Genomic DNA, 26,845 nt, shown 5'->3' on the forward strand with positions numbered 1-26,845 from the left:
AATCACTTTAATCCCTCGAGTTCATTTTTTTATTTTAACATCCTTAAAGTTTCATTTTTGTTTCAACTTGGCCCTCAAACCATTTTTCGGTAAAAAATGGTCAAAAAAATATATTTTTTGGAGGGTAAAATGGTCAATTTAAGTTTTATTTTCTCACTTCAGTCCCTTAAGTTTGTAAAAAAATCAAATTAGTCATTTCTTAGTGTCCACATGTTGAAATTATCATCACATAATAAAATTTTTCGTGTTCTTTACTCAATGCGTTAATTTATTAGATTTTTGTGACATAGTTAGAATGTTTTCTTATTCATTGGCACTGGCATGAAAACCCGTGCTATGCACGAAAATTTATAAATTCAAAAATCTTTTTGTAAATTCTAAATTCATAATGGTATATATGTCCTATTTTAATGACAATCTTGCTATATACAATATTTCAAATTTATTTATACGATACTTATTTGACCGCAATTAAGCTAATTTTGACCAGCATAATATAATCATCGAGACAATCACTCATGATACAAAGCAGTTTTGTATAAATAAGTTTGTAATATTGTATATATCACGACTGTCATTAAAATACGACATATATACCATTATGTAATTTAGAATTTATAAAAAGATTATTAAATTTATAAATTTTCAATAGCGCACGGTTCATGCTAGTGCCAACAAATAAGAAAACGTCAAAGCTATTTTACAAAAGTTCAATAAATTAACGTGTTGAGTGAAGAACATAAAATTTTTTATTATGTGATGATAATTACAATATGTGGACACTAAGAAACAACTAATTTGAACTTTTTACAAATTTAAGCGACTAAAATGAGAAAATAAAATTTAAATTGACCATTTTACCCTTCAAAACAATCTGTTTTTCGGCCTTTTTTGTGGGAAAATGGTTTGAGGGACTAATTTGAAATAAAAATTAAATTTTAAGAATGATAAAATCAAAAAATGAATTTGAAGCATCAAAGTAATTCTAAACAAAAATTTAAATGATATTTAGTCAATATATATATATATATATATATTAGATAAAATAATAATAGGAGTGAAGAGAATGCTGAGATGGCAAGTGAAAGGGAATCTCTGATGTGGGGCCCACCTAAAACAATTTCTACTTCCCTCCCATCGCATTAGTTTCTCATATATATAAATAAGAATTCTTTCTCATTTTTGGTGAACAACAAATGGAGTAATGCGCAAAACGGGAATATTTAGGGTTAGGGCCAAAAGATTTTCTCTGTACAAATATTCCCATTGATTTCTGTTCTGGAAACCCCTCAATTCTCTCGATTTATCACAAGTTTTTCCATTTTGATTCTCTCTGCTCTGCATTTGGTACCTGTTTTCTCCTTCTTCAGGGTTTCAATTGTTCTGTGTTTTAGTTTTGGTTGTGAGATTTATCCGTGTTATTAGGGCTTTGTACATTGAAGAAGAAGTTGGTTCTTTCCACCAAGTTGTGTTCTTGGAAGTAGTAGTTTGCTAACTTTCATTGAATTTGAGGTGCTTGGCTGAATGGGTTACTGAGTTGTTGCAGCTATTGCTTGATTTTTGCTGGTTGTAATTACGCAAATGCTAGGTTTTTTTCTGCTCAAGTGTTCTTCTGGGAAATTGAGAATTATTAAGTAGTGAATGTGAATGTATCCTCTTGGTATGGATTATTTGCGCGAAAGTGGGCTGGTGTTGATTCCGACGAGGTTTGTGTGGCCTTATGGTGGGAGAAGTGTGTACATCAGTGGCTCGTTTACAGGGTGAGAACTAATCAGTAGCATTTGAAGCTTATTTACTAACCTCATGCATTCAGATATTTTCTCTTCTCTTGTCATGGGATATATATAATATATATATGTGTGTGTGTGTGTGTGTTTTATTGTGATTTGATGCGTATTTTCACTAAGTTACTTGTATGATTGTTTGTGATACTTGCAAAAGGTGGACACAGTGGCCAATGACCCCGGTTGAGGGTTGCCCTACAGTGTTTCAGACGATCTGTAGCCTGCCGCCCGGTTATCACCAGGTCTGTATTTGTTCCTTGAAGCCTACTACTGTTTCTCAAGGAATTGCTTGTGTTTGTTTGTGATATTGAAAAAGAATGTAGATTTACTAGCTCGACCACAATCTGTTTTTGCAAGGAAATAACCGTAATTTTAGATGGCAATTGACTAGCAGTTAATTTGGTCCTGAAGGATGCCGTATCTGCCACGTTATATGACGTGCGTTTGGTATGCCATGTCGTGCGGGTTTGGTGTATGTGCGTCATAAATTACTCGATCACGTGATCGTGCAGGATGTTAGAACTGATCCTTAGCTAGGATAAGACATAGTTTTGTCTCTTTCTCCGTTAATCTTGCCATATTATAGTTGCCCATTTTTGACCTTATATTCTGATGTTGACAAAGTGTGAATCAGCTGGAAAGTCACTAACCTTTAACGTATCTTAGTTATTGGTTTCTGACTTGTGGATACAGTTAGAAATAATGGTTTTTGTTACCCGAGAGAATGAAAAAAAATGTTCTAGATATGATCTTGGATGCTGGTTAACCATTATAATATCAACGTGGTTTTTGCATGACACTTGGCAAAAACATTGTTTGAATTAATGGCGCTGCGAAACTAAGTTGTGAAAAAAGAATGTATATTAAGCACAATATATCTTTTCATAATAAAATCAAGAATGAATTTATATTAATGGTCGAACAACACTCAATATGTATGCGTAACTTAGAGTTTTGTTATACTTTTTGTCTAATTAAATAAAAAATTAAAGATGAAATAAACAATTGGATCAAAATTGACAAAATAAAATAATATTAAATATGCATGAATAGAAAATTATTGGGAGAGTTAATTGATCAAAGAAATGAATCTCTCGTGAATAAATATGTTTAAGTTTACTTTTGTCAATAAACATTTTCGCCCAAGTTAGTTACTCTAGGAGTCATATCTTTAATAAATAGTACAGATAAATTGGAGAATAGATATTCTTAAGTAAATATAGATGCCAATGAATTGTCCTTTCTTGAAGAGATGTTTGAAAACTTTGCTGCTACTGGTAGGAAGGTTATTGATTGAAGAAATTAGCTTATAGTGCAGGCATCTATATAGCCATTAATGGTTGCTGAAAACTAACAAACTATATACCTTGGTTTGATGGTATATTGTTGAGTTCTAAAAGATTTGGTAAGATTGTGTTTGACGATAGGAGGGGCCAAATGTTGACAAGTTAATATCAATCACAATAAATTCAGTTCTTAACTGGTAACCATATGCTAACAATTATATGTTGATTGAGCTAGCTAACAATGAGAAGAGTCAAATCATGCAGGTGTCCCATGGGAATGAGTTTTGTGCATCATTCTAGTTCTATTTTTTCCTTTGGCTCCTTTTGGTAGAAGTGAAGTTTGATTTCCCCTAGTGAAAGTTCCATATTATATATTTTTCCAAAATGCCTTAGTAGCTAATTTACATTCTAATACTTAAACTTATAAAGATAACATGTTCTGATTTACTGTGTCATGACTTGCCTAGATATGAACTTAGCTAAAGAAAGCACGTTCGTTTGACTTCTAACTGATGGCTATGCCTGGTTAAAAAATGATATGTAACTTGGCTGGATGAGAAATAATTCTAGAAACAGCGCATTCTGGGGGACCTCAGATGTTAAATTCCAAACTACAAATCCCAGAGGGTGGGGTCATGTATCTGTTTATCTGCAATATACTAGCTTTCCTAAAGATTTTAATTTTGATTGAAGATATTTCTGTGGGTTTTCCTGGAAAACTACCTTATTGAATTCTGTATCATTTTTAAATGCCCCTCTTTATTTGCAGTACAAATTTGTGGTTGATGGTGAATGGAGATATGATGAACACCGGCCTTTTATCAGTAGTAACATTGGAACAGTGAACACTATCCTTTTAACCAGGGAATCTGATTACCTTACTCCAATGTTAAGCCCACAAATGCCTCCCTCTGGTCCTGGTTCCAGCATGGATGTAGACAACGAGGCCTTTCAGCGTGTGGTAGGATATTGCTGAGCTTATCTTGACTTTCTTATCATTTATGTTCTCAACCAGCATTTTTAATAGCCTGGTTCAACCAAAAAACTTTTTATCTTTTCTTCTACTCAAGTAGGTAGTCGTTTTTTCATTTCTTCTGATTGAGGATGTTTAGCGTAAAGCTTAGAATAACAGGTTTGGCTTTTATTCTTTCCTCCTTGCTAATTCAAGTAGCTTGTTTAGCTAATAAGCCTTCAACTTAATTGCTGTTAATGGCGACAATTGCCATGACACATCAGAGGTATGGAAGCATATCAAGCATTAATGAGAATATTTCATTTTCCTGCTTGGACAATTGAAAGCAGTTAACATTGACTATTTAGATTAAAAGAAACTTATAGTTTCTGAATTTGCAGATATTATGGTTTAGCATCAAATTTTGTATAACTGTGTTCCCATGTTGTCAAAAATTAATTTGTGTTGGTGCTTACATGATTAATCATATTAATAGATAGTCTACCTTGTTGGTGAATTTATCTTGGTAACAGGTTCGATTGTTAGATGGTACATCCCCTGAACCCTTTCCTACGATATCGGAGGCAGATTTAGAGATTTCCAGGCATCGTATTGCTGTATTCATGTCGACACACATGGCTTATGAGTTGCTCCCTGAATCTGGGAAGGTCGGGAAGATCCTCATCTGTTCTAATGTTATCTCTTCACATTGATATCTGTCCAAGTTCAGTTTATTTGATTTTGCTTGGATTAATTTGCAGGTTATTGCTTTGGATGTTGAACTGCCTGTGAAGCAAGCATTTCATATTCTGCATGAGCAGGTACCTTCATTAATTATTGAATGTAGAGTCCACTTGTTAACATCTTTTCTGGAAGAATAAGATATGATTAATTTTTTTTATGCCTTCAAGAATCAGGATTAAATAACACACTCCTTGCAAGATGATTTGTTCTGATGCTTTTGTTCATGTACTTTCTTTTTGGTAAATTTACTAATGTTCTGAACAACCAAGTTCTTTTCAGGGAATCTCTGTTGCACCCTTATGGGACTTCTCAAAGGGAAAATTTGTTGGAGTTCTCAGTGCACTGGATTTTATTTTGATTATGAGGGAGGTAGGCCATTGAGGCTTCTATCATTATTTTCTAAGAATAAAATTTATCTTGATTCAGCTCCATTTCCAATTTTCCCTCAGGCACTTGTTCTCTTTGTTCCCTTTTTTGTGCAATCAGATGTGATCAAGTAATCTGTGACTTGAGTACTACTTAAATCTTTGCTAATTTATTTAGTTGATGTGACCTTGAATTAGAATTCATGTGGTTTTATCAGAATGATTAACTTCCCTCATTGACATGGTATTTTGAAACTTTATTTATTTAGTAGGATATTTAGATCATAAGCTTTTTTTGAACTCTTGGCTGGTCAAAGCAAGAAGGGAGAATAGATTTGTTACTGCAGTGATAAAGGTGGTACTAAAAGTTATTATGTTATACATTTAGTATACATCTGAAACTCTTAATTTGGTAGTTGTGATCCATCAATTGTAGTGCACATCCACATTATATCACACTTTATTTTACTTATCATATGTTCATAATGAGATGGAATGGACGAGGAAATTGTCAATCAAATGGCTTTGTATATTCAAATAATTTATCAGTTTTTATGACTATCTCCATGTACATGATTTAGTAAAAAAAATTCATCTAATCTTGTGCAACATGGCTCTGATCCAAAAGTGCTGCAATTTTATCTGGATGACATTATTATTACATGAAAATTATTGGAGTTTGCTAGTTGTTCGAATTGATAAGAACTCTACTGAATTTTTATTGAAAGCAGTGATAAGTTTGAGAAATACTTATTCTCTTTAATGTTAAAATGGGGGAGTTTTTTGGAAATGAAAGCACTTGAATTGCCAACGATTTGGTGTTTATTTGATGACCTTATGTTGTTTTTACTTGAATTCCTGTCTTTTGAGTTTGTGCTTGTATGCATCATTTGGGGTGGTAAGTTCAATTTATTTGTACAAGTGTAAATGATGCTGCGTACCAAATAATAAATATTTTCCAAGATGGTTGACTTATCTTTATGTTAGGGCATATCTCTAGGTTTTTGTTATCTCATATCTGCAAAGTCTTATAATGTGTTTCCTGGATGTCCTCAATGCTTGGCAGCTTGGCAGTCATGGGTCCAATTTGACCGAGGAAGAGCTGGAGACACATACTATAGCTGCTTGGAAAGAAGCAAAGTCATATATGAATAGTCAAATTAATGGTCAAGGAGGTGTTGTTTCCAGACAGCTTGTACAAGTAAGTCGTCAGATCAATGTGCTGAATATCAGCATATAAACTGTGCACCTGCAATTAGTCATTTAAATATCTAGTGCACAGATATGGATAGAATGGACAATTGGTACTGTAGTCCTGTCTTTTACACTAATAGCGACTGAAGAATAAATAGAATACATACTATTTGTGCCCTTGTCATGAATCAAGCTTTCCTCCCTGCTAGAAAAGTGTATCTGCATTTCTGCTTGTCTCTTGTATTGCCATGATTAACTGGGCATTTGCATAATCTTATCAAGTTTTAACTTGTTAAATTAGAACTCTTCAGTTGGTGGAGAATGACTTTATTCTGGAATACGTATTCCTTTTCTCATAAATATCCTTACTTTTGGTCTCATGACTATTTATTAAACATATTCCAGAATGGCCTGATTACCCAAATATGTTCAGATAGTTTTGCGGAAGTGTTATATGGTCCAGTAGCGAGCAGTATTCTTCTTTTATACGTTAGAATTAGCATTTCAGATACTCTTCTATGTTAACTTGATGACGATTTTCAGGCTGGGCCTGATGACAGTTTGAAGGAAGTTGCTTTGAAGATTTTGCAAAATGGTGTAGCCACAGTTCCCATTATTCATTCTCCTTCAGCAGATGCCTCAAACCCACATCTGTTACATCTTGCTTCACTTTCTGGAATACTAAAATGTGAGTAAAATGTATCATCTTATGTATGTGAGTTTGTGTGTGTATATTGTTGTCAGAAAATAGTGTATATCTCTGTGGAGTACTAAGAGTGAGGAATAGAAGAAGTACTCATAATGTGCTCATGATTAACATGATTAGTTGCTTCACAGGTATTTGCCGGTTTTTTAAGCATTCACCAAGCTCATTACCAGTACTTCAGTTTCCAATTGGTGCAATCCCTTTGGGCACTTGGGTTCCGAAAATTGGAGACCCGAATCGACGGCCATTGGCGATGTTGAGACCCAGTGCTTCACTTAGTGCAGCATTGAATTTATTGATTCAAGGTATCCAGCTATAGTCTAAAAACTGGGCTACACCTTGAGTGATCTCATTTCTCTTGCGTTCTTCTAGCTGTTTCTCTAGCTGCAAGCACACTACCAACACTCTGTAGCGACTCACTCCATTTGAAATTATTTTGACCTAATAATAAGCATAAACACTTTAAATCTAAAGAAACTTTTGAATAGATATAACTTGTTCTAGTTGTGGTTGCAGGCAAAAGTATGTTGAATATATGGAAAGACTTGAATTTTCTACACTTTCAGAAGTTAACATTATAGATTCATTTTCCTGCATTTATATGGTTGCTTATTCCATTTATTTGGTTGCTCTAAACATGGTACTTCTGGAACTCCAATGGTTACGCTGAAGGATATGTATGAATAAACATTTCATGAAGTATGCCCATATACTATTCGTCGTTTCATTCATATTACATAATTTTGGTAACCACATTCATCTCCTAGCTAGCTGCATCACTCCTTATTTGACATGTCTCACTTCTTTGCAGCACAAGTTAGTTCTATCCCTATCGTTGATGATAATGACTCTTTATTGGATGTATATTCTCGAAGGTTGGTAAGATTTACTTTGTTCTTGCTTGGTATGTGATTTATCTTGTCCGACATTTGGAGTGGTATCGATAAGTTGTCAGTTTTTGGTCAGTGATATAACCAGTTTGGCAAAGGACAGAATTTATACACACATTAATCTGGAAGAAACAACTATTCATCAGGTAAGCACCTTTAATTCGTCTTGCATTTTCGTAAACTCCCTGTTATAAATACTTATTTCAGATTTTCCTGTGACATTGATAGATTTTTTCTTGTGAGGATAGGAAAGACACTAACTAGGTGAAATGTAGATCTTGATAAAGCGTGCATTATATGTTGATGAAGCAACTTGTTATTTCCTTCACTTACTATTGGTATACTCTTCAGTAATTTTCTTATTTACTTTGTCCATTTGTAAAACCACAGGCATTGCAGTACAGAGACGACCCCTTTTCCATGTATGGGTCCAATAACCAAAGATGTTTTATGTGTTTGCGTTCTGATCCTCTCCATAAGGTCTTGGAGAGATTATCCCAACCAGGTAAGCTTTTTTCCTCATCTCTTCTTTCTAGATGCTCATCATGTTAATTGCAATATAATTTTTCTTTCCGAAAGAATTCCTCTCTACTTGGCTCCTTGTGATGTGGTTCCTAATTTGTTTCAGGGGTGAGACGTCTTATTGTTGTTGAAGCTGGAAGCAAGCACGTAGAGGGGATCATTTCTTTGGGCGATGTTTTCCGGTTTCTCATGAGCGGTTAAACCAAAAAGCAACTGACCCCGTGAATATACATTTGGATTTTTATCTCATTCATGGCCTGGTTTTAAGTTAATAGGCTGAAAGATGAGGAATGTAAGTGGAAGTTTGGGGTTTGCCTGAACCTGCTGGTCTTCCCTTAAGTTGTCATTTCCTAGTTTGTCTCTCCTAGCTCCAAAAAGTTCTCTGCTTCTGCTATGCAAAGTAGAGAGAAAAAATAAGAAAAATAGGGATGGTGATTGTATGATTCGATTTTTCTTTTTCTTCTTTTTTCCCCCTTAAATTATGTATAATTCTTGGCATTGCTCTGTTTCTGAAATCAGTCTTGGTCACCCTGTTAACGTGGTGGTGCTTTTGGCATAAATTGAATTAAAATGGAGTATTGGAATTTTATAGGAAAGATATTGAGTTTACATAACTTTATTCAGCTGTAGTGGGCCTTTTGGTTCTCGGATGGTTGCCTTATGGCCCATATATATAGAAGACCCTGTGTGTCCTGAAAACTCACCATCAATGCACTTTGGAAGTTTTATTATTTTTCTTAGACTCTCTTTGAAAATGAAAAATTGCACTTTCTTCCAAAGAGGTTTTGAAATTTCATTTGTTAAACAGAAAAGGGGAACAACCATTTTATATACAGAGAAGGAAGAAAAATATCTCTATCTACTCTTAACTACCTTTACACGTCTGCGTCCACCACAACTGGTAAAGTGCAATACATACTAAAAGAAACGTGTTACTTGTACACTATTTAAACACATGAAGGCTGAAGTCTGGGATTGAATCTCGAGCAAGAAGATAATGATGGAAGCTGCAATTTGCTACAGGCCCCCCTCAAGTTTGAGTGCAACAATGTAAGCCCACCTTGGACAAGAGGAAGGAGAAAACTGGTGGTGTAAGAGACTTAGCGCAACAATGTAAGCCCACCTTGGACAAGAGGAAGGAGAAAACTGGTGGAGTAAGAGACTTAGCGAACAAGTCTATTGGTTGTTGCTTCCCACAGATATGAAACGGAGTGATGAAGCCTCGCTTAAACTGATAGCGGACCAAGTGACAGTCAATGTTAAGATGTTTAGTCCATTCATGGAAAACTGAATTTTATGTGATGTGAATAGTGGCTTTATTATCACACCATAAAGGGATGGACAAATAGATGGAAATCTGAAACTCGGCAAGAAGGTAACTGATCCATAGGAGCTCACAAACAGTTGTTCCCATGCTTCAATATTCACCTTCGAAAGAGGATCGCGAGGTAATCAACCCCCTCAATCTGTGTGTACCCCTTAGCCACAAGGCGCGCCTTATATTTATCGATGTTACCATCAGGGAGGAGCTTCAATTTGTAAACCCATCGGGATCCAATGGCCCGTTTCCCAAGAGGTAAAGATGTTAACTCCCAAGTATGGTTTCGTTCAAGGGAGCAATCTCCTTAGCATTGCTTTCCTCCAATTTTCATCTTGATGAGCTTGAAAAAATAACTGAGACTCCTGGTTTGCTGCAACATTAGCCATGAATGATCTGTGTGCAGAGCTAAATAAACTAGGAGGGTAAGGCACAAGAGAAACATCAGTATGATTACAAACATAATCCTTAAACCATACTGTTTGGCAATGGATCGTTGAGATTTACTTGGAGGAATATGTTATGTATAGGGAAGATCAGGAAGGGAATTAGAAGATGGTGACTCAGAACCATTAGAAATAAGGGTGGCTGGCTCATCATTAGCATGAGTAGATGATGGAACAATAGGAGAAGTAGGAACATATGATGTAGGAACGGGTAAGGGAATAGGATTATTTGAGGGAGGATTACATTAGTAAGGAAAAATACTTTCATGGAATTGAACATCACGAGATATAACCAGAGAATGAATGATGAGATTATATAAGCGATAAGCTTTGTGTGACTGGGAATACCCAAGGAAAACGCATTTGACAACATGATGATCAAATTTATCTTTATGAGGTAAAACATTTTTAGCATAGCAGACATCCAAAGACTTTGATGTGATCTAAAGTGGGCACTTTGTGGTGTAAAAGTTCTAATGGGGGCTTCCACTGAAGTAAGGGAGACGGCAATCTATTTATAATATATGTAGCTGTAAGGATGCACTCTCCCCAAAATTTTCTAGGCAAGAATTCTCCTATTAATAAGGCTCTAGCACAAAGCTAATCGTATTATCTCTCAAATCCTCAATTATCTTCATCTTCTTGGTAAAACCAACCTCATGAGAGCTATACACTGGAAAGGGGACAGATATGTTGTCTCTCTTTTTAGAATTTCACTTCCCCCTCAAAAGATATCATCCAGAATCTCTATTATTAAGTGGATTAAGCCGGATAGGGGATGGCTCAAATTGAACACAGATGGGGCCTCAAAAGGAAATCCAGGCATTATAGAAGCAGGAGGCATCATCAGAAATCATCTAGGTCGGACTGTCTTTGCATTCCAAGAACATCTTGGCCTCATGACCAACACAGCAGCAGAACTTAATGCTATATATAGAGGTGTTAAATTGTGCATTGATAACAACATTAGAAAAATTTGGGTGGAAACAGATGCCAACATCACCATCAACCTTATTTCCTCTTCCCCTAAGGGCCATGGTACCTTCAAAACTTGCTGCAACAAATTAGAGAGCTTCTATCCCAAATTGAGTTCAAGATATCACACATTTTTAGAGAGGGTAGTCAAGTGGCCGACTATTTTGCTAACCAAGCCTGTTTCAGCCAACATCTTACCATTTTATCCCCTGATAATATCACTGGTATTCCTAAAGGTTTTATTAGACTTGACGCCTGCTCCTTGCCTGCTATTAGAATCAGAAGTAATAGTACCTTTCATTTCAGTTAAAATATTTTCTGGAAATTAGGGGTACTTCATTACTGATTGTTCTTTGCTGATACTCGTTGTCTTATCTGAGCTTTTCTGTGCTGTTTTCGTGATTGTACCTATATGGGTTCCTTGGAGGTTACTCATCTATATGGTTGACGTTGGGACCAATATTTCTCTAGTTACCTTTTGGTTTTGTCACTTCTGCTGATCTCCTTTATATAGTTGTTTGTTGCTATATCTTTTGCAGGTCTTATGAACCCCTTTCACAGGTTCAAAGGCTGCCAGCCATACAAACATGATCTTAATACTTATGTTCATCATTTATCCTTTTGGAACATTACACACACTCTGGCTTGGCCCTTTTTGTACAGATTTATTTGCAGGTGCTGTGCGATCCACGACGTGGTGGAATAACAAAAATCTTTTTGACTCGCCATAATTTTTCCACGACACCTGTTCGAGTCTTTTGTTGTAAGGGAGTAGTACTCTTTGTTTATTGTTGCTCTATTTGTAAGAGAGTAGTACTCCTTGTTTATGGCTTTACTAGAAATTATAGGGAGGTAGCTCTCCCCGCTATAATTATTTTGTATGTCTTAATATAGAAGGATTGGGGATCTCGAAAAGCTCCCCCCACCTCTAGGTGGTTTTTGCCAAAAAAAAAAGGCTCTAGCAATGTCAAGTAAATGCTTGTGCTTTCTCTCAGCTACCCCGTTTTGTTGAGTGCTATAAGGTGTTGTTTTTGATGTAGAATTCCTAAGGTGGTGAAATAAAAGAAGAGTTTAGAAATTCGGTGTCGTTATCTGTTCGGACCTTCTTAAAGACACACCATACTGAGTTAAGACAGTTTTGAAGAATTGTGCAAGTGTGTGGTGGATTTGAGATTTATATGTAAGAGAAAAGTCCAGGTACCGCGGCTAAATTTGTCTACGTGGTCGAAAAATACGAGCAATGTGTAAGAGATTGTAAGCGATATAGCCCCCACACATCTAGATGGATGAGTTCAAAGCAAGTACTACTTTGTATGCCACAAGAATGAAAAGGTGAGCGTTGTTGTTTACATAAAGGACATATATCACAATGATCAGGAGGTACAGATGTATGTAGAGGAACAATATGTTTTAAAACGGCAAAGGAAGAATGGCCCAAACGCTTATGCCACAAACTAGATGTCTCAGAAATACTCAAATTACAGAGATGCCTAGTAGACTTATGAACAGAGTAGTGCTGAATAAAACTGGAATCAAATGAAGAACGATCTATGACATAAAGACTGCCTAGTTGTCTCCCCACTCTAATAGTTTTGTTACTCTTCAGGTCCTGTATCAAACAATGAGAAGACAAAAAAGTGAAAACAATGTGAGAAGGCTGACAGAGTTTCGAGACTGATAGTAGGTTGTAATAATCTTGGCACGTATAGCATATTGGTTAGAGTAATTTTATTATGTAGTAAAGCAGTTCCTAGAAGATGAACAGGTTGAGATGTGTCATCAGGTAAGAAAACGTGTGTCAACTGTGAAGGAGAGAAGCGTTTAGTTAGAATACTTAACTTTGCACTCATATGATTCGTGGCCCCTGTGTCAACAATCAATCAAGACCATTAGTTTTAGAATTATCAAGGGCGCAACCAATACCGGCAAAATCATCATGTGCGAAATGTGCTTGAAGTGGATCTTGTGACACCTTTCCTTTCATAAGTTTCAGCAGTTCTTGCCACACAACTTCAGAAAGGTAGGTGAACTAGTATCAGCATTTTCTTCAACAACTCTGTTTCTGTTTTGGAAAACAGCATTGGCGTGAAAATTCATGCTTTCCTTCTTCCATTGATCCACCGACACCTTATACCAGTTGGGAACACCATGTATTTTGAAGCATGATTCTTTAGTATGCCCAGGTATATTGCAATGATGACAGAACTGAGACTTCTTGTCAATTGCATTTCGCCTAGAGTTCACTTTATTCGCCATAACATTGCCTCCTTTGCCAGACCACTTGATATTCATAGCCATCCCTTTTGTGATCTCATTTATCTCTGAATGCACTTGCCATTGTCATTCAACTCGAAGCACCATAGAGTAGGCTTTGTTAACTGAAGGCAAGGGTTCCATAACCAATATTTGATCACGAAAGTGATCATATGCATCTTTCAATCCCATTAAAAATTGCATTAGTTGGTTCAACGTGTTGGCTTCTGCATTTAACTTTCCATATCCGCCGTACACAAACCACACGTGCATCTATGAGTAGGCATCAAACCAGCCAACTCATCCTACAACATTTTCAAACGTGTAAAATAGGTCACAACAGATTGTGTTCCTTGAGAAACTGATGCAATTTCCTGCCGTAACTTGTATAACAGAGAGCCATTACACTGACCATACCATTTTTCTAAATCTAGCCAAAGCTCGCTAGATGTTTTTGTACATAAGAACGCACCTACGATGTCCTTAGATATCATAATCAAAATCCATGCCTGACCATACTATCAATTTTGATCCATGTGTCGTAGTTCTTATCTTCCTTACTAGGTTTATCATAGTTGCCCTCAATGAAACACAGCTTCGTTCTAGCACGAAGCGCTAACCTCACAGATCTACTCTAGGTCATGTAATTCGTACCATCCATACGTACGGTAACAATAATCATACCTGAGTGTTCTCCTCTTTGTAACTGTAGGAAATCCATATCCAGTTGCGCCTGTTCATTCGCAGCCATACCACCAACATTTCCAGTCGAGGCTGCGCCACCAGTTCCTGTAGTACCAATAATTTCTGTCGTAGCTCGCTTATGAGATAGAGTATATAGGATGTATTTGTATACAGAGAGCTTCAAAAGAAGGCTCTGATACCATGTTGAAAAAGGCAAAAAATATTCTTCTGTATCATAGAAATCAAAGAAGCCATTATTGGAGTTTCAATGAGGAAGCTCTCATTCGTATATGTTGAACAAAAAAGGGGAACAACCATTTATATACAGAGAAGGAAGAAAAATATCTGTAACTAATCTAACTACCTGTAGACATCAGCGTCCACCTAAGCTACAACTAGTAAAGTGCAATACATACTAAAAGAAACGTGTTACTGGAACATGCCTATTTAAATACATGAAGGCTGAGTCTGGGATTGAATCTCGAGCAAGAAGATGATGATGGAAGCTGCAGTTGCCACAAGTTTTTATAAGAGTTTGAGAAAAAGTTTTCATATGATTTTATGCACACTTCAGCATTTGCGGGTAGTTTGTGAACGCAGTTTACATAAGTTTTTTAAACATTAATAAGATTTTATGGATAAAGAAAAACATTAAGGTATTTAAAGATAGCAATTTGAGTCAAAAAGAGGAAAAAAGATTAAAAGAGCTATATATCTCATATCTAAATCGAGCTTCATGTGCATATTGATTAATCTGTGAGGTAAAGTGCAAGTAGAGAGAGCAGCCATTCTTTTCAGGCACGAACAAGATGTGCGCTGCTGGTGAGCGATGACCTTTACACATACACAGTTGCAATGAAGATTACAATTCCACCCAGAGAAAGAAAAAGTAGTTAACCATAAATTGAAGTATGGTCATTCATTGAATTCAATTAGCACATAACAGAGTAAAAATAGTAGTGTTTCTTAAGGCAAAATTTTCCCCAAGAAAGCTATATGAACTGCAGGCAGTCAAGTCAAACACAACTGCTTAAAGAGTCAATAAGCAGTTTCCCGTCCACATTCAATTTTTACCAGTCAGAAAACTAGCTGAGAAATGAATCATGAAACCTAAGCTTATTTACAAACAAGTGAAGATAGATGGTCAGGATTCATTTATGTAGGTATTAGTGCCATTATCTGGTTCCTGATGATCCCCATGCACTTCTGTATTTCAGTATAAACAGCGAGGTTTTGTGGACTGCGAGGCTGCAAGCTTGTGACGGCAGAATCTAGTATCTGTGCGACATCTGATGGAGGGAACTGCCTTTCAGTACACTTCTGTAATTACACGAAAGTCGTTATTACCAGTCGGCATATGTGAAGTAAAGATACCACCTCTCTCACATAAAAATGACACTTAGGATGGAATTTTTCTTCTTTGAGGCTGGGGGTGGGAGAGGGGCAATTCTAACTATAATTCACCTGAATCATAAGCAAAGTTGCAACACATTTAGAGATCAGCTCTGAAGGAATATGTGACTTAATGTTGGATGGAGTCGTGGGTTTAGGATCAGGTACCTGCAACAATTTTCACATTTGAAATAACGATAGATCCTGATGAAATGGAGAACCATGCGCTAAAAGTTAGGTGGAAGATCTTACCACGGCTGTGCTGGAATCATCAGATGGAAGCTGGTCGTTTACATAATCTATGGCTTCCTCAATTTTCTCAATGGTGTGCTCCCTACTCTTCAGTGATGACATTGCCTAAAAGAATTTTGAAATTTTTTGAAGATTAATCCAATAGGAAGTGGTTGTCACAGAAAGGTCAAAGATCCTGTAATTCATCTACACTTTTTGTGATGCATGTCACTGGATAGATACTCTAAAATTCATCAAAAATAAACGAGGTCACATGGGGTCTATTACTCTATTTAGCATTCTTGCTGGTTGAATCATGATATCATTGTTACATCATGTTGAGAATTAGTAGGCCATAAAATGATGCTGAGGGACAGGTTTCAACTTTTGCCAAGTTAGGGATTAATACTGGTGAAGCTCCACAGAAGTTTCTGGACCAAAAACAAATTGTAAGGACTCCTGCTTTTGGTTGACTTGGTTCCCACGACATGCATCAGAATACATGGAAGCATAAGACTCTAAAGGAGAGCACTTGAAACACAGAGTTGAATGTCTTTCTGTACCTGCACGGCTGCATCTACCATAGCCTGGGCTTTTGTTCTCGAACTATCGATGATTTCATTTGCATGTGATCCTGAATCATGATTTTGACATGCAGAACGGTCAAAAGAACTTAATTCGCCACCTGAATCTGCAAGATTGGTACCTGGTCTAGGCCAGGCAAGCGGAGTGTTTCCTTGATATGTGTTCCGTTGTCTCAAGCAATATAAAGCAGAAGAAACCTGCCCCAAGAAAAAATAATGCACTCTGATACTTGGAATTGAACATTAAGAAAAATCGCGAGAACAGAAAATTGCAGGTTCCATTTCCATAGTAATTTTCAATTGCAGAATAGGAAAAATTCAGGTTTTGGTTTCCTGTAAAGATATTATACCTGTTCATTGGCTTCATTCAATTGTACAAGTACGGCAGCATATTGCTTCTTAAATGGCTCAGAGTCCTTCAGGGAGCTACCACCATCTTTCTGAGTTTCCAACACATCGTTGTTCATTTGCCTCAACTCCAGAACAATAGCTTCCTACACATATAAACACAAAGATCAAGCACACTTGTGCAATGCAATTCTGTTACACAGATAGAAGCTGCAATAGTTAACAGGAAAATCAATGGTCTGATGAAGGATTCTAAATTTTATCTACAACTAAAAGCCACGAAAACAACCCTGCAGAAGTCGACAATGGCTGATGAAAAGGATTCTACTTTTAAGCTACAACTGAACCCCAAAAAAACAAACCCACAGAATTTGATCGTAAAGCAGTGTCCCAATTTGTAAGTTCAAGCACGAATGATCAAACAATCAAGTCAGAGTGTCAATTGAGTGGAGATCAACACAAACAACCAAAAAGCAAGTGAACGTTAATGACCTTTTTATCAAGAGCACGAGTCAGCTCAGCAAGAGCTTGAACATCAGCTTCCTTTGCCTGGATCTGAGCCAGTGTAGCAGGCTGAGAATATGATGTCTGTTGGTAACCTGCAGTCTCAGCAGACCCGATCCTCGTTTGCATATTATTATTGGCAGAGGCTACCTGATGCACCAAATCATATTTAAGATGCTCCTGTTCTATAATGAATTCATGATTTTCGGTTAATGTGAACTAGAATATTAAGCAATGCAATCAAGGCGACAGAAACTAAGAATAGTACAGAATTTTGTCCATAGACAGTTATACATCATAATATTGGAAATGTCAACAATTGCCAATGGTTCATGTCTGCCTGTGCAGCTAAACATCACTCAGGTAGAAATGAACTTATAGTACAGATTAAGAATGAGAATTTAGGGAGAGGTTCATACCTTTGTCAGATTTGAAGAACTTGCCCGATTAGCTAAAGGAGACAAGTCAGAGATACCGTCAGCGTTATCCACATTGTCACCAGAGTAAAGCTTCATGAAATCTTGAGCTCGTCCATTTATTTTCAGCTCATTGAAATTTTCGAAAAACTTATCAACAGCAATTGGTTGTGCACCAAGTAATGCAGGCATGTTCTCAAAAGGATTCAAAGGCATGCAGTCAATATCCTGCCATGGTAAAGCATACCCAACTAAGAAACAAAAGCATCCGAAAATAATGCACATAGAATAAAGGAAGCAGGCATTGGTCACTTCCTAAAAACAGAAAAATTCATCACTAAAAATTAGCAGAAAGACTGCTATTCCAAAGTAACACTACAACATATCATTTTCTGCTTCAGAGATTAGAATCCACATAATATAATAATATACAAGTTAAACCGAGGCGGATACAGCATGAAATTGTTGTCCTTATTATAGTCATATACAGTTTACAGACCGCAGTAAATCGAGAAATGAATTTTTGTGGGAAGGGATAATGAATAATTGTGCATCAACTTCTTCACTAGCCAGGTAGGTTGTATAAGCAGATATAATTGACATTCAAATTTAACCAAAACTTGGTTTTCACTGATATGTTTTGTAAAATCAATTAGAAAGAAAAGAGAAAACCACTTTTCCAGCAATTAAAAGATAAAAAAGGATTTTGAAGTTTTTCCTAGCTGTGATTATTCTGCAAACAATATGGATGAAGCAATTACTCAGACAAAGCAACTTAATACTGAGGGCTTGATAAATATTCAGATTAACTTAGTGAAAACTATTCTTGAAAGGCTATGACATACATTAGTTGGAGAAATTAAAACATGAACTCAATAATTTTAGATGATAGTGTGACAAGTCTTCAAGTCAGGAAGCAGATTACCATGACAAATTCAACGCCTAGCTCATGACGGTCAAATTGAACCCGACACCTAGAGTGATCAACTGTCAGCACACTTCCATCATGAACCTCTCTTGTTTTTGGATGAATGGCAATGACACGCTGTCCAACTGATAAAGGCCTAGCCAGGTCTGTTGGCAGTCCTTCCCGAACACCTTCACGAAGCTCTGTATAATGTTTTCTAACAGAATCTCGATACTGATTAAGCTTCTCCTTTTCTTCCTTCAGGAACTGCTCTGAAAATCGGCGTGGTTTACCAAGAGAACTGCTCTACCATTAATCAGTTATGTATTGTTAACATTCTTCCTTCGGTCAGGTTAATATCAACAACAGCAAAAGGATTTAACTATTGAACATAAAGACATATACCTTCTTATGACACCCCACTCTACACGAGTTAATCTTGGCACATGACCCAGTCCAACATGATACAGATATTCAACGAACTCCCTTTTTGCAAACCAAGGATAATCGATGGCACTGTAGAACCATTCATAAGTGCACCATCTCCTTAGATGAGGATTCCACAAGCAATTGGAAAGCTTTTTCTGTAAGAAAAAATATGTAAAATGAAAGTTAATAATTGACTTGTTTAATTTCCAGTTTTTAAAGAGATTAGAAAATGCCATACCTTTAAATTAAATGCTCTGTCATGGAGTGAAGAAAATGGTGGATTGCTGTGATCATCTGAGATTTTATCCAGGAATTTCAAATCTTTTTGAGCTTGTGGTTTTTTTAGGTGCATCTTTCTTCTGCTCCTAACTTTAGTAGGTAGATTAACCTGGTTAACCACAGGAAGCCGTACAGCTGATTGAGCTGAGTCACTCGCTTCTTTTCGTAGATCAACAGTGGAAGAATTTTCCGAATTCTTCATCAAGTTTGGTGAACCACTTTGTGAAGATTTCTTACTGTTAATCATTAATTTCTTCCCTGCATCTCCAGCCTAAACGAAACAAATATCATATTCAGAGTGTTGTCCTAGGGAGGAAATTGTTTGGCAGAGGACTTCCCTATTTGTACATCTTTAGGGCATTTAGCTCGCAATGACTATATTATTTGCAATAAGAAGGAAGAGATCAAACCAATAAGAAAAGTAGAACACACTGCAGCAAAAAATTACATAATATGTGCTTCAAAAAGAACTTAGAAGCTCCATTATTTCTAGAAAAGTCTCAATGCTAATAGAAAAAGAGGTAATCTACTAGAGCAGAAAGTAGAGTACCTCTACCCCAGGAGATTCACTAAGATGAATATCTGAATGAGCTTCTGTTTTTCGAATCTGCAGCAACTTATTCGCGTAAAAAACCATGCAAAAATCTGATTCACAATGGTGGCAAGTAATGGAAAAAGTCTTTACGTCTGCCTCACCTTAGGCATTTGCATCTTCTGTTTTTTTCTTGTTGTTTTGCTGATAGACTGATGAGGGTCCTGGTTTTCTTCAGGAATGGAACTTACCTCAAGAACTGGAGCTTTTCCAGGTTTTGATGTTTTACTTGAAGCAACTTCACAACTTGATATTGGCTGATGGCCTTTCATTTTAACCCCCAAGTTTCTACGTTTTTCTTTTTGCAGGTTCAGTGGCAGATTTTCTGATGAGACCAACTCATTAGGACAATCTTCATCTTCATCTTTAAACTGAAGGATTGGATCTGATGAACAGGAAACTAGTTGAATATTTGTGACTATGCAAAATTCATAATTTAAGAGCTGATGTGTCAGAAAAATCAATTAAAGGTATTAACTAGTGCAGAAAAAATCCATAAACTACAGAATTTCATCAGACAGGAACATCTAAATGTTTTTTGTTTCCCCAAAAAAAAAAACAATTGGAAGATCCCAAAAGCAATCAACTGCTTACATACCGAGATTGCAATTGATGGCAAATCAAACAAGTTTCACCACTTTATAACAAACTTAACTGATTGAAATTGTAAAGTTTTTCAGCAAATGTCGAGGAGGTTTGCCGAAAAGGATTAATTAAGATACACGCAGTAAATCTCAGCCATTCATAAGTAATTTAAAATTGGAAAACTTGGATCTAGATCACTTACCATCTTCGTTTTCTGTTGGCATCATCAATGACAAATCAGCCAGAGTTTGCAGGGCTTCAAAAGCAGGAGCTTCATCTAAAAAAATCAAGTGTATCTTAATCTGAAGAGAATGGCAAACAAAACAGCATAGGCTTGAAAATAATATTCCCTACCACCAAATATATTTTCAAGAGGATAACAGCTAGAGCCTACATGATAAAATGTCTAGCTTCTGAGTGCCGAAAAACTCAGATACCTGAGGCATGCAACATCTCTACGTACAACAGTTTTTTGTCTCTGTATTCATAAACTTCAATGGAAGACCATCATGTATTATATATGTATTATGTAAAACCTAAGAGTTGGTACACAAGGAACAAAGAAAAGAAGGAAAAACAGAATCCTACTAAATCATAGAACATTGAAGAAAAAGCAAATTGTGCATGGTGTCCACTTACTTTTATACATTTAAGACATTAATTCATAATCAATTAAGAATTTTGTATTGTGACATTTCGGGAAGGGCAATGTTCCTTCAGTTACAAAACAAACACAAAGCAATAATTCAGAGTGACAAACAAGGATTTGAACATAATAGTGGGAGAAATGGAAAGATCTCTCATACCTCTTCTGAAAAGAACTTTTTTGCTTTTCTTTCCCTGATTCTGCATGAAGGACCTAGAAATCTGAGTGTTGGTGACCTCCGCATCAAGCTTGCCTTGTGTTGCACTAAACCTTTGACCTTCTTCTGTTCCACTACATTCTTCCTTGATGTCATCCAAATGATTCTCACTATTATTATCGACGTCAAACTTCTTCCCTTCAAGTTTTCTCACCTTCTTTCTCACTGCACCAGTACTTATAGAATCCTTCATGGAAGGGTTACATCCAGACAACTCACCAATGTCGCCCTCCGTGCTTCCTTCTAAATCTTCTTCATCCATGTCAGCATCTAAGATCTTGGTATTGGGCATTTCTACCAGGGAATGCTGCAATCAAGAGTAGGCCAATAAGTTGGGTGCAAAAAACATTAGTTCTAAAAATCAAGTCTAACCATACCTTTCTTTGAGCATTCCTGAAAGGTGATGATGTAACACTTTCAGCTCTTCTACCTGGTGTTCGAGAAACCTGGGGGGAACCACCTTTTTGTGATGCCTCTGCCAAAGCTATGGCTATCTCATGAGCGACTTCATCATCATTGCCACTAGCCTTTAACTTCATGCCTTGTCTGGTAGGAGAAACATATCCTTCCCCATTAATATTTTCATATGAAAATGAGACGGGGAACCTTGGCGTCCTTTTCCCAACAGGACAAGGTCGGCTTCCTGAAGAAAACTCCACAGATAGATTAACAGAATGACATCTTGTTATTATGGCAGTCACAATACAAGGGAAAAGAAATTTATGAACTCTTTTAAATTTTGATTGCGCATGTAGTAAAATAACCATCAAATTAAGGATTTAACATTTAAACCATAACGGGGGGCAGTAGAGGATTTGGCAATAAAGACAGAGGACATGCAGGGAATTTTTATGAGTAGAGGCATATTCAGGTACAATTAATAATCCAGAGTTGGCATATAAATGTTCTAGAACTTTATCGTATATGCATTTCAAGGTTTTTAGACATTTGTATGTAATCTTCTCTCACACCTAGGTGGTCCATACATGATAAAAAATCCATACAGCAAAACTTGTGGAGCCAAACAAAAGTCCAGTGCATAGAGAGGGATTTTACACATAACAGTTACCATTCCAGAACTTGATTTAACTTTGCTTTAACATACCTCCAGACCGTTTCTTCTTTAACAATGAAAGGCAACCATAATTTGATGCGACGCTCTGGGAATGCGAAACAAGTTGCTCATCAGTTGCTTTAGAGGTTGTAGGCTGGACTTTGCCACGAGCACGCTTCTGAGTCTTTCGAGATGATCCTGCTCCATCATTGCTTTCTTGGTCACTGTCACTTCCTGCCTGTCAAGCAAAGATAACTTGACTTAGTATACATAGGCAACACAAGAAGCCAGTATTCACCGAATTTAGAACACGGTTGATATATACCTAATAACTTAAAAAGTATACAAATTTCCATACACACAAGCATAAGATTTAACTGCAGATGTTGCTGAATTCAATTGATTGTAATTACAAATTTTGAACAAGAAAAGAGAACAGAAGAACTGAAGAAGTCAACAATAAGTGATGCGTTATACTTGGAACTCCAAATTCTTTGGCTACAATCTTCTCAAATGAACACCACTTTTATTTCACAGAAATGGACAGAAAAATAGAGACAACAGGAGGATGCACATGCACAGGCAGTAGAACATAGAAATAAAGAGTTAAGCAACACCTAACCACTTGTACGAATGTTTTCAAAAAGATGCATATATAAAGAAATCTTCAGCATTTCATAACATGAATGTGACAGCAGGATTTATTTTTGTAGATGCTCAGGCTGCTAGCAGATTAAATTAGTCTCACCAAATTGCTGTAATGATCAGTCATCATAGCAATCAGCCCCGCTGCAGAAGCAGTTCCATGTGGAAGAGACAAGTATGCCTGAAATTGAAGAGCTGAAATTGTTAAAAACAATTCAGTTATAGTTGAAGCATGGTCATTCATGGCCTCATTTGCAGTTTTCTATGATGTGAAAAAGCAGATTCCAGAGTTCAACTTAAGTGTCAATTTTTGGTGTGACATAGCCGGCATTTAGATAAAGAAGTCTTATGACATTGAGAGAACATGGACTAAATGAAAAGTTTTAGCTAAGCTCTACATGATTGTAGACTACGAAAGACCCATCCATTTGTTCAGATTTATTAGCTTATTCTCACGCTTATAAAACCAATATCCAGTAGGAATTTGTTCATCTATAAACCAGAACCAAGAATGATATGGCAATTTATGTAATACACTGGCTTCGTCCAAGGACATTAAGCCGCTTGCTACTATGCATAAGAGGCAGACTTCCTTACTCATCCATTTCACTGTTCTAACATCCTATAATTGTCCAAACTCTCACGTGACAACAGTAGAGCTATTTCTCTATAATCGCACTATAGATATTAGAAATAAAATCATCTGATGTCAACATCTTAAGATTCCAAATTTAAGTGCCAAATATCTTGAAACATTAAGTTAATTTGTGCTAAAATCAACTTGCTCATGGACAATGTAGAGGTTGTGCTTTCTAGGCAATAGGCATAAACAGCTGTAGGCAGCGACAACAGACTATCAGTCGGTCAGGTAAGTATCTGCTGGAGTAAGACAGAAGTGATCTAGCCATTACCGTCAAAGACATGTAAAAAACCAAATTTACCCTATTCATCATGTAAAGGGCCTCCACCATTTCTGCAGATCGATTTCTCACAGCACCAGCCACCTGTAACCATACAAACAGTTAAAAAAACAAGTTGTTAGCAGTCAAACTGATTATTTGATAAAATGAGTCACTCCATTGGTTAATCCATGCAAAGAATCACGCCAAGCACAGATTTGCTTTTGTTATATTCCAATATATTTAACAGCCGCAATTTTATAAAGATGAAAACAAAATGAAGGAAGACATTTTTAATTTAAAGTTCACATCATTCATGCAATTGATTTCTCAACAAGTGGTCTACTAACCTTTTTCCAATCTTTACCATACTTACGGTAAGCATCATAAAACCGAGCCAGCTCTTCCATGGTCCATCGGGGCCCAAGCATGTCAGACAACTTTCTTTTCTGGGAAAACAAAGAAACAAGAAAAGAAATGGTCAATCTATTGATTTAAAGATGCACAACCGTTCTGAGTGATGGACATGTTGCAGCAAAACAGTTTATATCATCACTGCATTAAGGATCAGAACAATCATACTTGGCTGTACAAATGCCTCAGTGGGATATAGTGGTGTATACCTACGGCTTGTTATAAGAACTCAAGCTGCCAATAATCCTTGCAATCACAAAATTTTCTCACTAGACTGAAGAGCCATGTTCATTTAGCAATGTTGCATGCATAACAAATGAAACAAAACTTAGCAGGCTGTAAATGTGCAAATTGCGCATCATTTATCCATAAACTTCAGAAATTTTGTAATTCCTTGCACCTGTAAGCTGTGACTCTTTTTTTCTCAGTCGTTACCCTAAACAAAGGCACAAACATCAAAACCCAAAGATCTAGTTGGGGAGTTCCTGAAAAGAATTTCCGACTATTCTACAAACAGCAAGTCTGTCTCATGTGAATGGCAAAAAAGGGTGTGTAAAACTATATGCAGCAATAAATAACGCATGGCATTTCATCAACAATTTGAGAATGTTTTGATAAATGATCAGAGACTTCAATATAAAAGTTCCTATCTTAGGTCATTGCCTCATGGCAACTACACAAAAAGATAGAATCATGGAACCATCAAGAAGAATATAACCATTTAAAGATAATTTTGCTCGAGCTACGTGTGAGTTCAGACAATTCAAGTACAACAGGATGAATAATTACTCAAGAATTCTTACCCGGATATTGCTTCTTTTAGCACCATCACCATCTTTGCTGGGAGAAACTTCGCTAACATGTCGCTTACTCAAACTTCTAGATTTTCTTGCCGGCCCCATTATCAGCTAAACCAATAACCAAGGCACTAGTCGCAAAGGGAAAAAGTAAATTAAAAACCAAAAATTGTAAAGGTCAAATGTCAATTGTGAGTTGCTGAGATTACCATACTTATTAATTGAACTCATTTCCATGTCTAAAATTAGCTTGAAAACTGAAATTTAATTAAGACCGAGTGAGATAAGCAAACAAATATCTGGTACACAATCTCAATAGCTAACCCCTAAGAATAAAACAACCCGGAAACACAATTGTTGTGCCACAAACCAAAGAACCTACACGGGGAACTACCCAGATACATAATCAATTATTGTGGAATACTTTAAAAACTCACCCTATCTAAACATTTTAAATCCGAAAGGTGAAGTAAATGACAGCTCCAATGTTAATTAAACAAGGAAAGCACCACATGCACACACTCCAAACACGCACACAACACAGTACATCCAAAACCACGCAGCTAAGACTCCGCTAAACTCAAATTAGTAATACTTAAAAATTCAAATACTCAAATCAACAACCTCTCAATTTTTCAGCAAAACCACAAGCGGATAAAATAAAATTAACAAGTAACCAACCAAATTCGCTCAGATGCACAACTACATAAAAACTTAGCAGCAAAAAAACAAACCAAAAGAAAGCTTTAAAAAGAAAAAATCAAAAACCACACCATTGATCAACAGTACCCGAGAAAAAAAAATCACCCGCAAGGCATCAAAAGCAATCACTTAAAAACCCAAAACTCAAATACAAATCGTTAAAACCGAAATTAAGAACAAAAGATCAGCAACAAGAGCACGCCGTCTTGCTTCTTTACCTCTCCAACAAATTCAATTCACGGCATTGCAGAAAGCTTCAGATTAGAAATTTATGAAGAATTATCAGCGGAAGAGATGAGATTACGATATTTAGCGAGAAAGTGAGAGCGTTTAGAGCGAGAAATGAGAGTGTTTTGGGAGAGAGAGAGAGAGAGGGCGGAAGAAGAATGAATTTATTTTCTTTATTTTTTGGGGGTAATAACCGCGAAACTCCACTCTTTGTATTTGTATTTGTGTTCGGACTTGGTTTTTCAAAGGGTTTTTTAATTGCAACTAAGTCCCTACCGTTGATGAAACTTTCATTTTAGTCCTCATAGTATTGGTTTTTCCACTCTTACCCCTCTAGTTTTGAATTTATTGGTCATTGGTCCCAATGATAACTTTTGTTTGGATTAGTAATTATCAATAAATAGATAAAAGAAAAGGAATAAAAAATTATTGAATCTAATAAAATTTATTCCCCTCATTTTTCATTTCTAATAAATATTATTTAATAATATATACATGTCTTTTTTTTTCTTTATAACCCAAAAATAATAATAATTCATAAGTTTTTAAGGGTTTAATTGAATTTTCTAAAAATAAATTATCAAACTTTTAAATAGTTTCACTTTGTAGAAATTTCTTCATATTTTTCTACAACTAACCAATCAAAAAATATTTGCTCAAATTCAAAATTAAAACGAAACCCGTTACACACTAAATCAGTGTTTGCAATAATTTTAATTTTTATGGTGAAAATAATAAATTTATACAGAATGGTATGAGTTAATCAATAGTAAAAATTGAAAATATTCAAAAAAAATTAAGTGTTTGTAAAAGCAGTTTCGTATTTACAATTTTACTAATAAACTACAAAATCGATA

General features: G+C 36.2%; 2 protein-coding genes across 2 annotated transcripts; one reads left to right on the forward strand and one right to left on the reverse strand.

Annotated features, from left to right (window-relative positions):
• LOC105156899 (sucrose nonfermenting 4-like protein) lies at window positions 1,191–8,958 on the forward strand. Its single transcript, XM_011073156.2, has 13 exons — window positions 1,191–1,760; window positions 1,942–2,026; window positions 3,840–4,031; window positions 4,556–4,690; window positions 4,784–4,843; window positions 5,046–5,135; window positions 6,198–6,332; window positions 6,869–7,013; window positions 7,163–7,336; window positions 7,843–7,906; window positions 7,998–8,067; window positions 8,312–8,426; window positions 8,550–8,958. The coding sequence occupies exons 1-13, from the start codon at window positions 1,648–1,650 to the stop codon at window positions 8,642–8,644; spliced, it is 1,473 nt and encodes a 490-aa protein (XP_011071458.1). The 5' UTR covers window positions 1,191–1,647; the 3' UTR covers window positions 8,645–8,958.
• Window positions 14,997–26,165, reverse strand: LOC105156902 (protein ALWAYS EARLY 3). The gene is made up of 21 exons (XM_011073157.2): window positions 25,979–26,165; window positions 25,065–25,189; window positions 24,198–24,296; window positions 23,890–23,952; window positions 23,052–23,129; window positions 22,355–22,541; window positions 21,627–21,892; window positions 21,193–21,556; window positions 20,589–20,663; window positions 19,906–20,186; window positions 19,760–19,816; window positions 19,169–19,480; window positions 18,907–19,085; window positions 18,520–18,802; window positions 17,598–17,822; window positions 17,167–17,328; window positions 16,677–16,820; window positions 16,306–16,524; window positions 15,764–15,868; window positions 15,584–15,679; window positions 14,997–15,439 (listed from the first exon to the last, which is right to left on the reverse strand). The coding sequence occupies exons 2-21, from the start codon at window positions 25,161–25,163 to the stop codon at window positions 15,275–15,277; spliced, it is 3,459 nt and encodes a 1,152-aa protein (XP_011071459.1). The 5' UTR covers window positions 25,164–25,189; window positions 25,979–26,165; the 3' UTR covers window positions 14,997–15,274.

The sequence above is a fragment of the Sesamum indicum genome, linkage group LG3, assembly GCF_000512975.1.
Source record: "Sesamum indicum cultivar Zhongzhi No. 13 linkage group LG3, S_indicum_v1.0, whole genome shotgun sequence".
Taxonomy (NCBI): domain Eukaryota; kingdom Viridiplantae; phylum Streptophyta; class Magnoliopsida; order Lamiales; family Pedaliaceae; genus Sesamum; species Sesamum indicum.

What these genes read in the sequence shown, in the direction of transcription:
- LOC105156899 (XM_011073156.2), top strand. Translation starts at nt 1,648, where the DNA reads ATGTATCCTCTTGGTATGGATTATTTGCGCGAAAGTGGGCTGGTGTTG. An exon ending in ATTGAATTTATTGATTCAAG is followed by an intron (nt 7,337 to 7,842) that starts GTATCCAGCTAT and finishes ACTTCTTTGCAG; the next exon opens with CACAAGTTAGTTCTATCCCT. An exon ending in AAGAAACAACTATTCATCAG is followed by an intron (nt 8,068 to 8,311) that starts GTAAGCACCTTT and finishes GTAAAACCACAG; the next exon opens with GCATTGCAGTACAGAGACGA.
- LOC105156902 (XM_011073157.2), bottom strand. Translation starts at nt 25,163, where the DNA reads ATGGGGCCGGCAAGAAAATCTAGAAGTTTGAGTAAGCGACATGTTAGC. An exon ending in CCCTTTACATGATGAATAGG is followed by an intron (nt 23,130 to 23,889) that starts GTAAATTTGGTT and finishes CTTCAATTTCAG; the next exon opens with GCATACTTGTCTCTTCCACA. An exon ending in TGAATGAAGCCAATGAACAG is followed by an intron (nt 16,525 to 16,676) that starts GTATAATATCTT and finishes TTCTTGGGGCAG; the next exon opens with GTTTCTTCTGCTTTATATTG.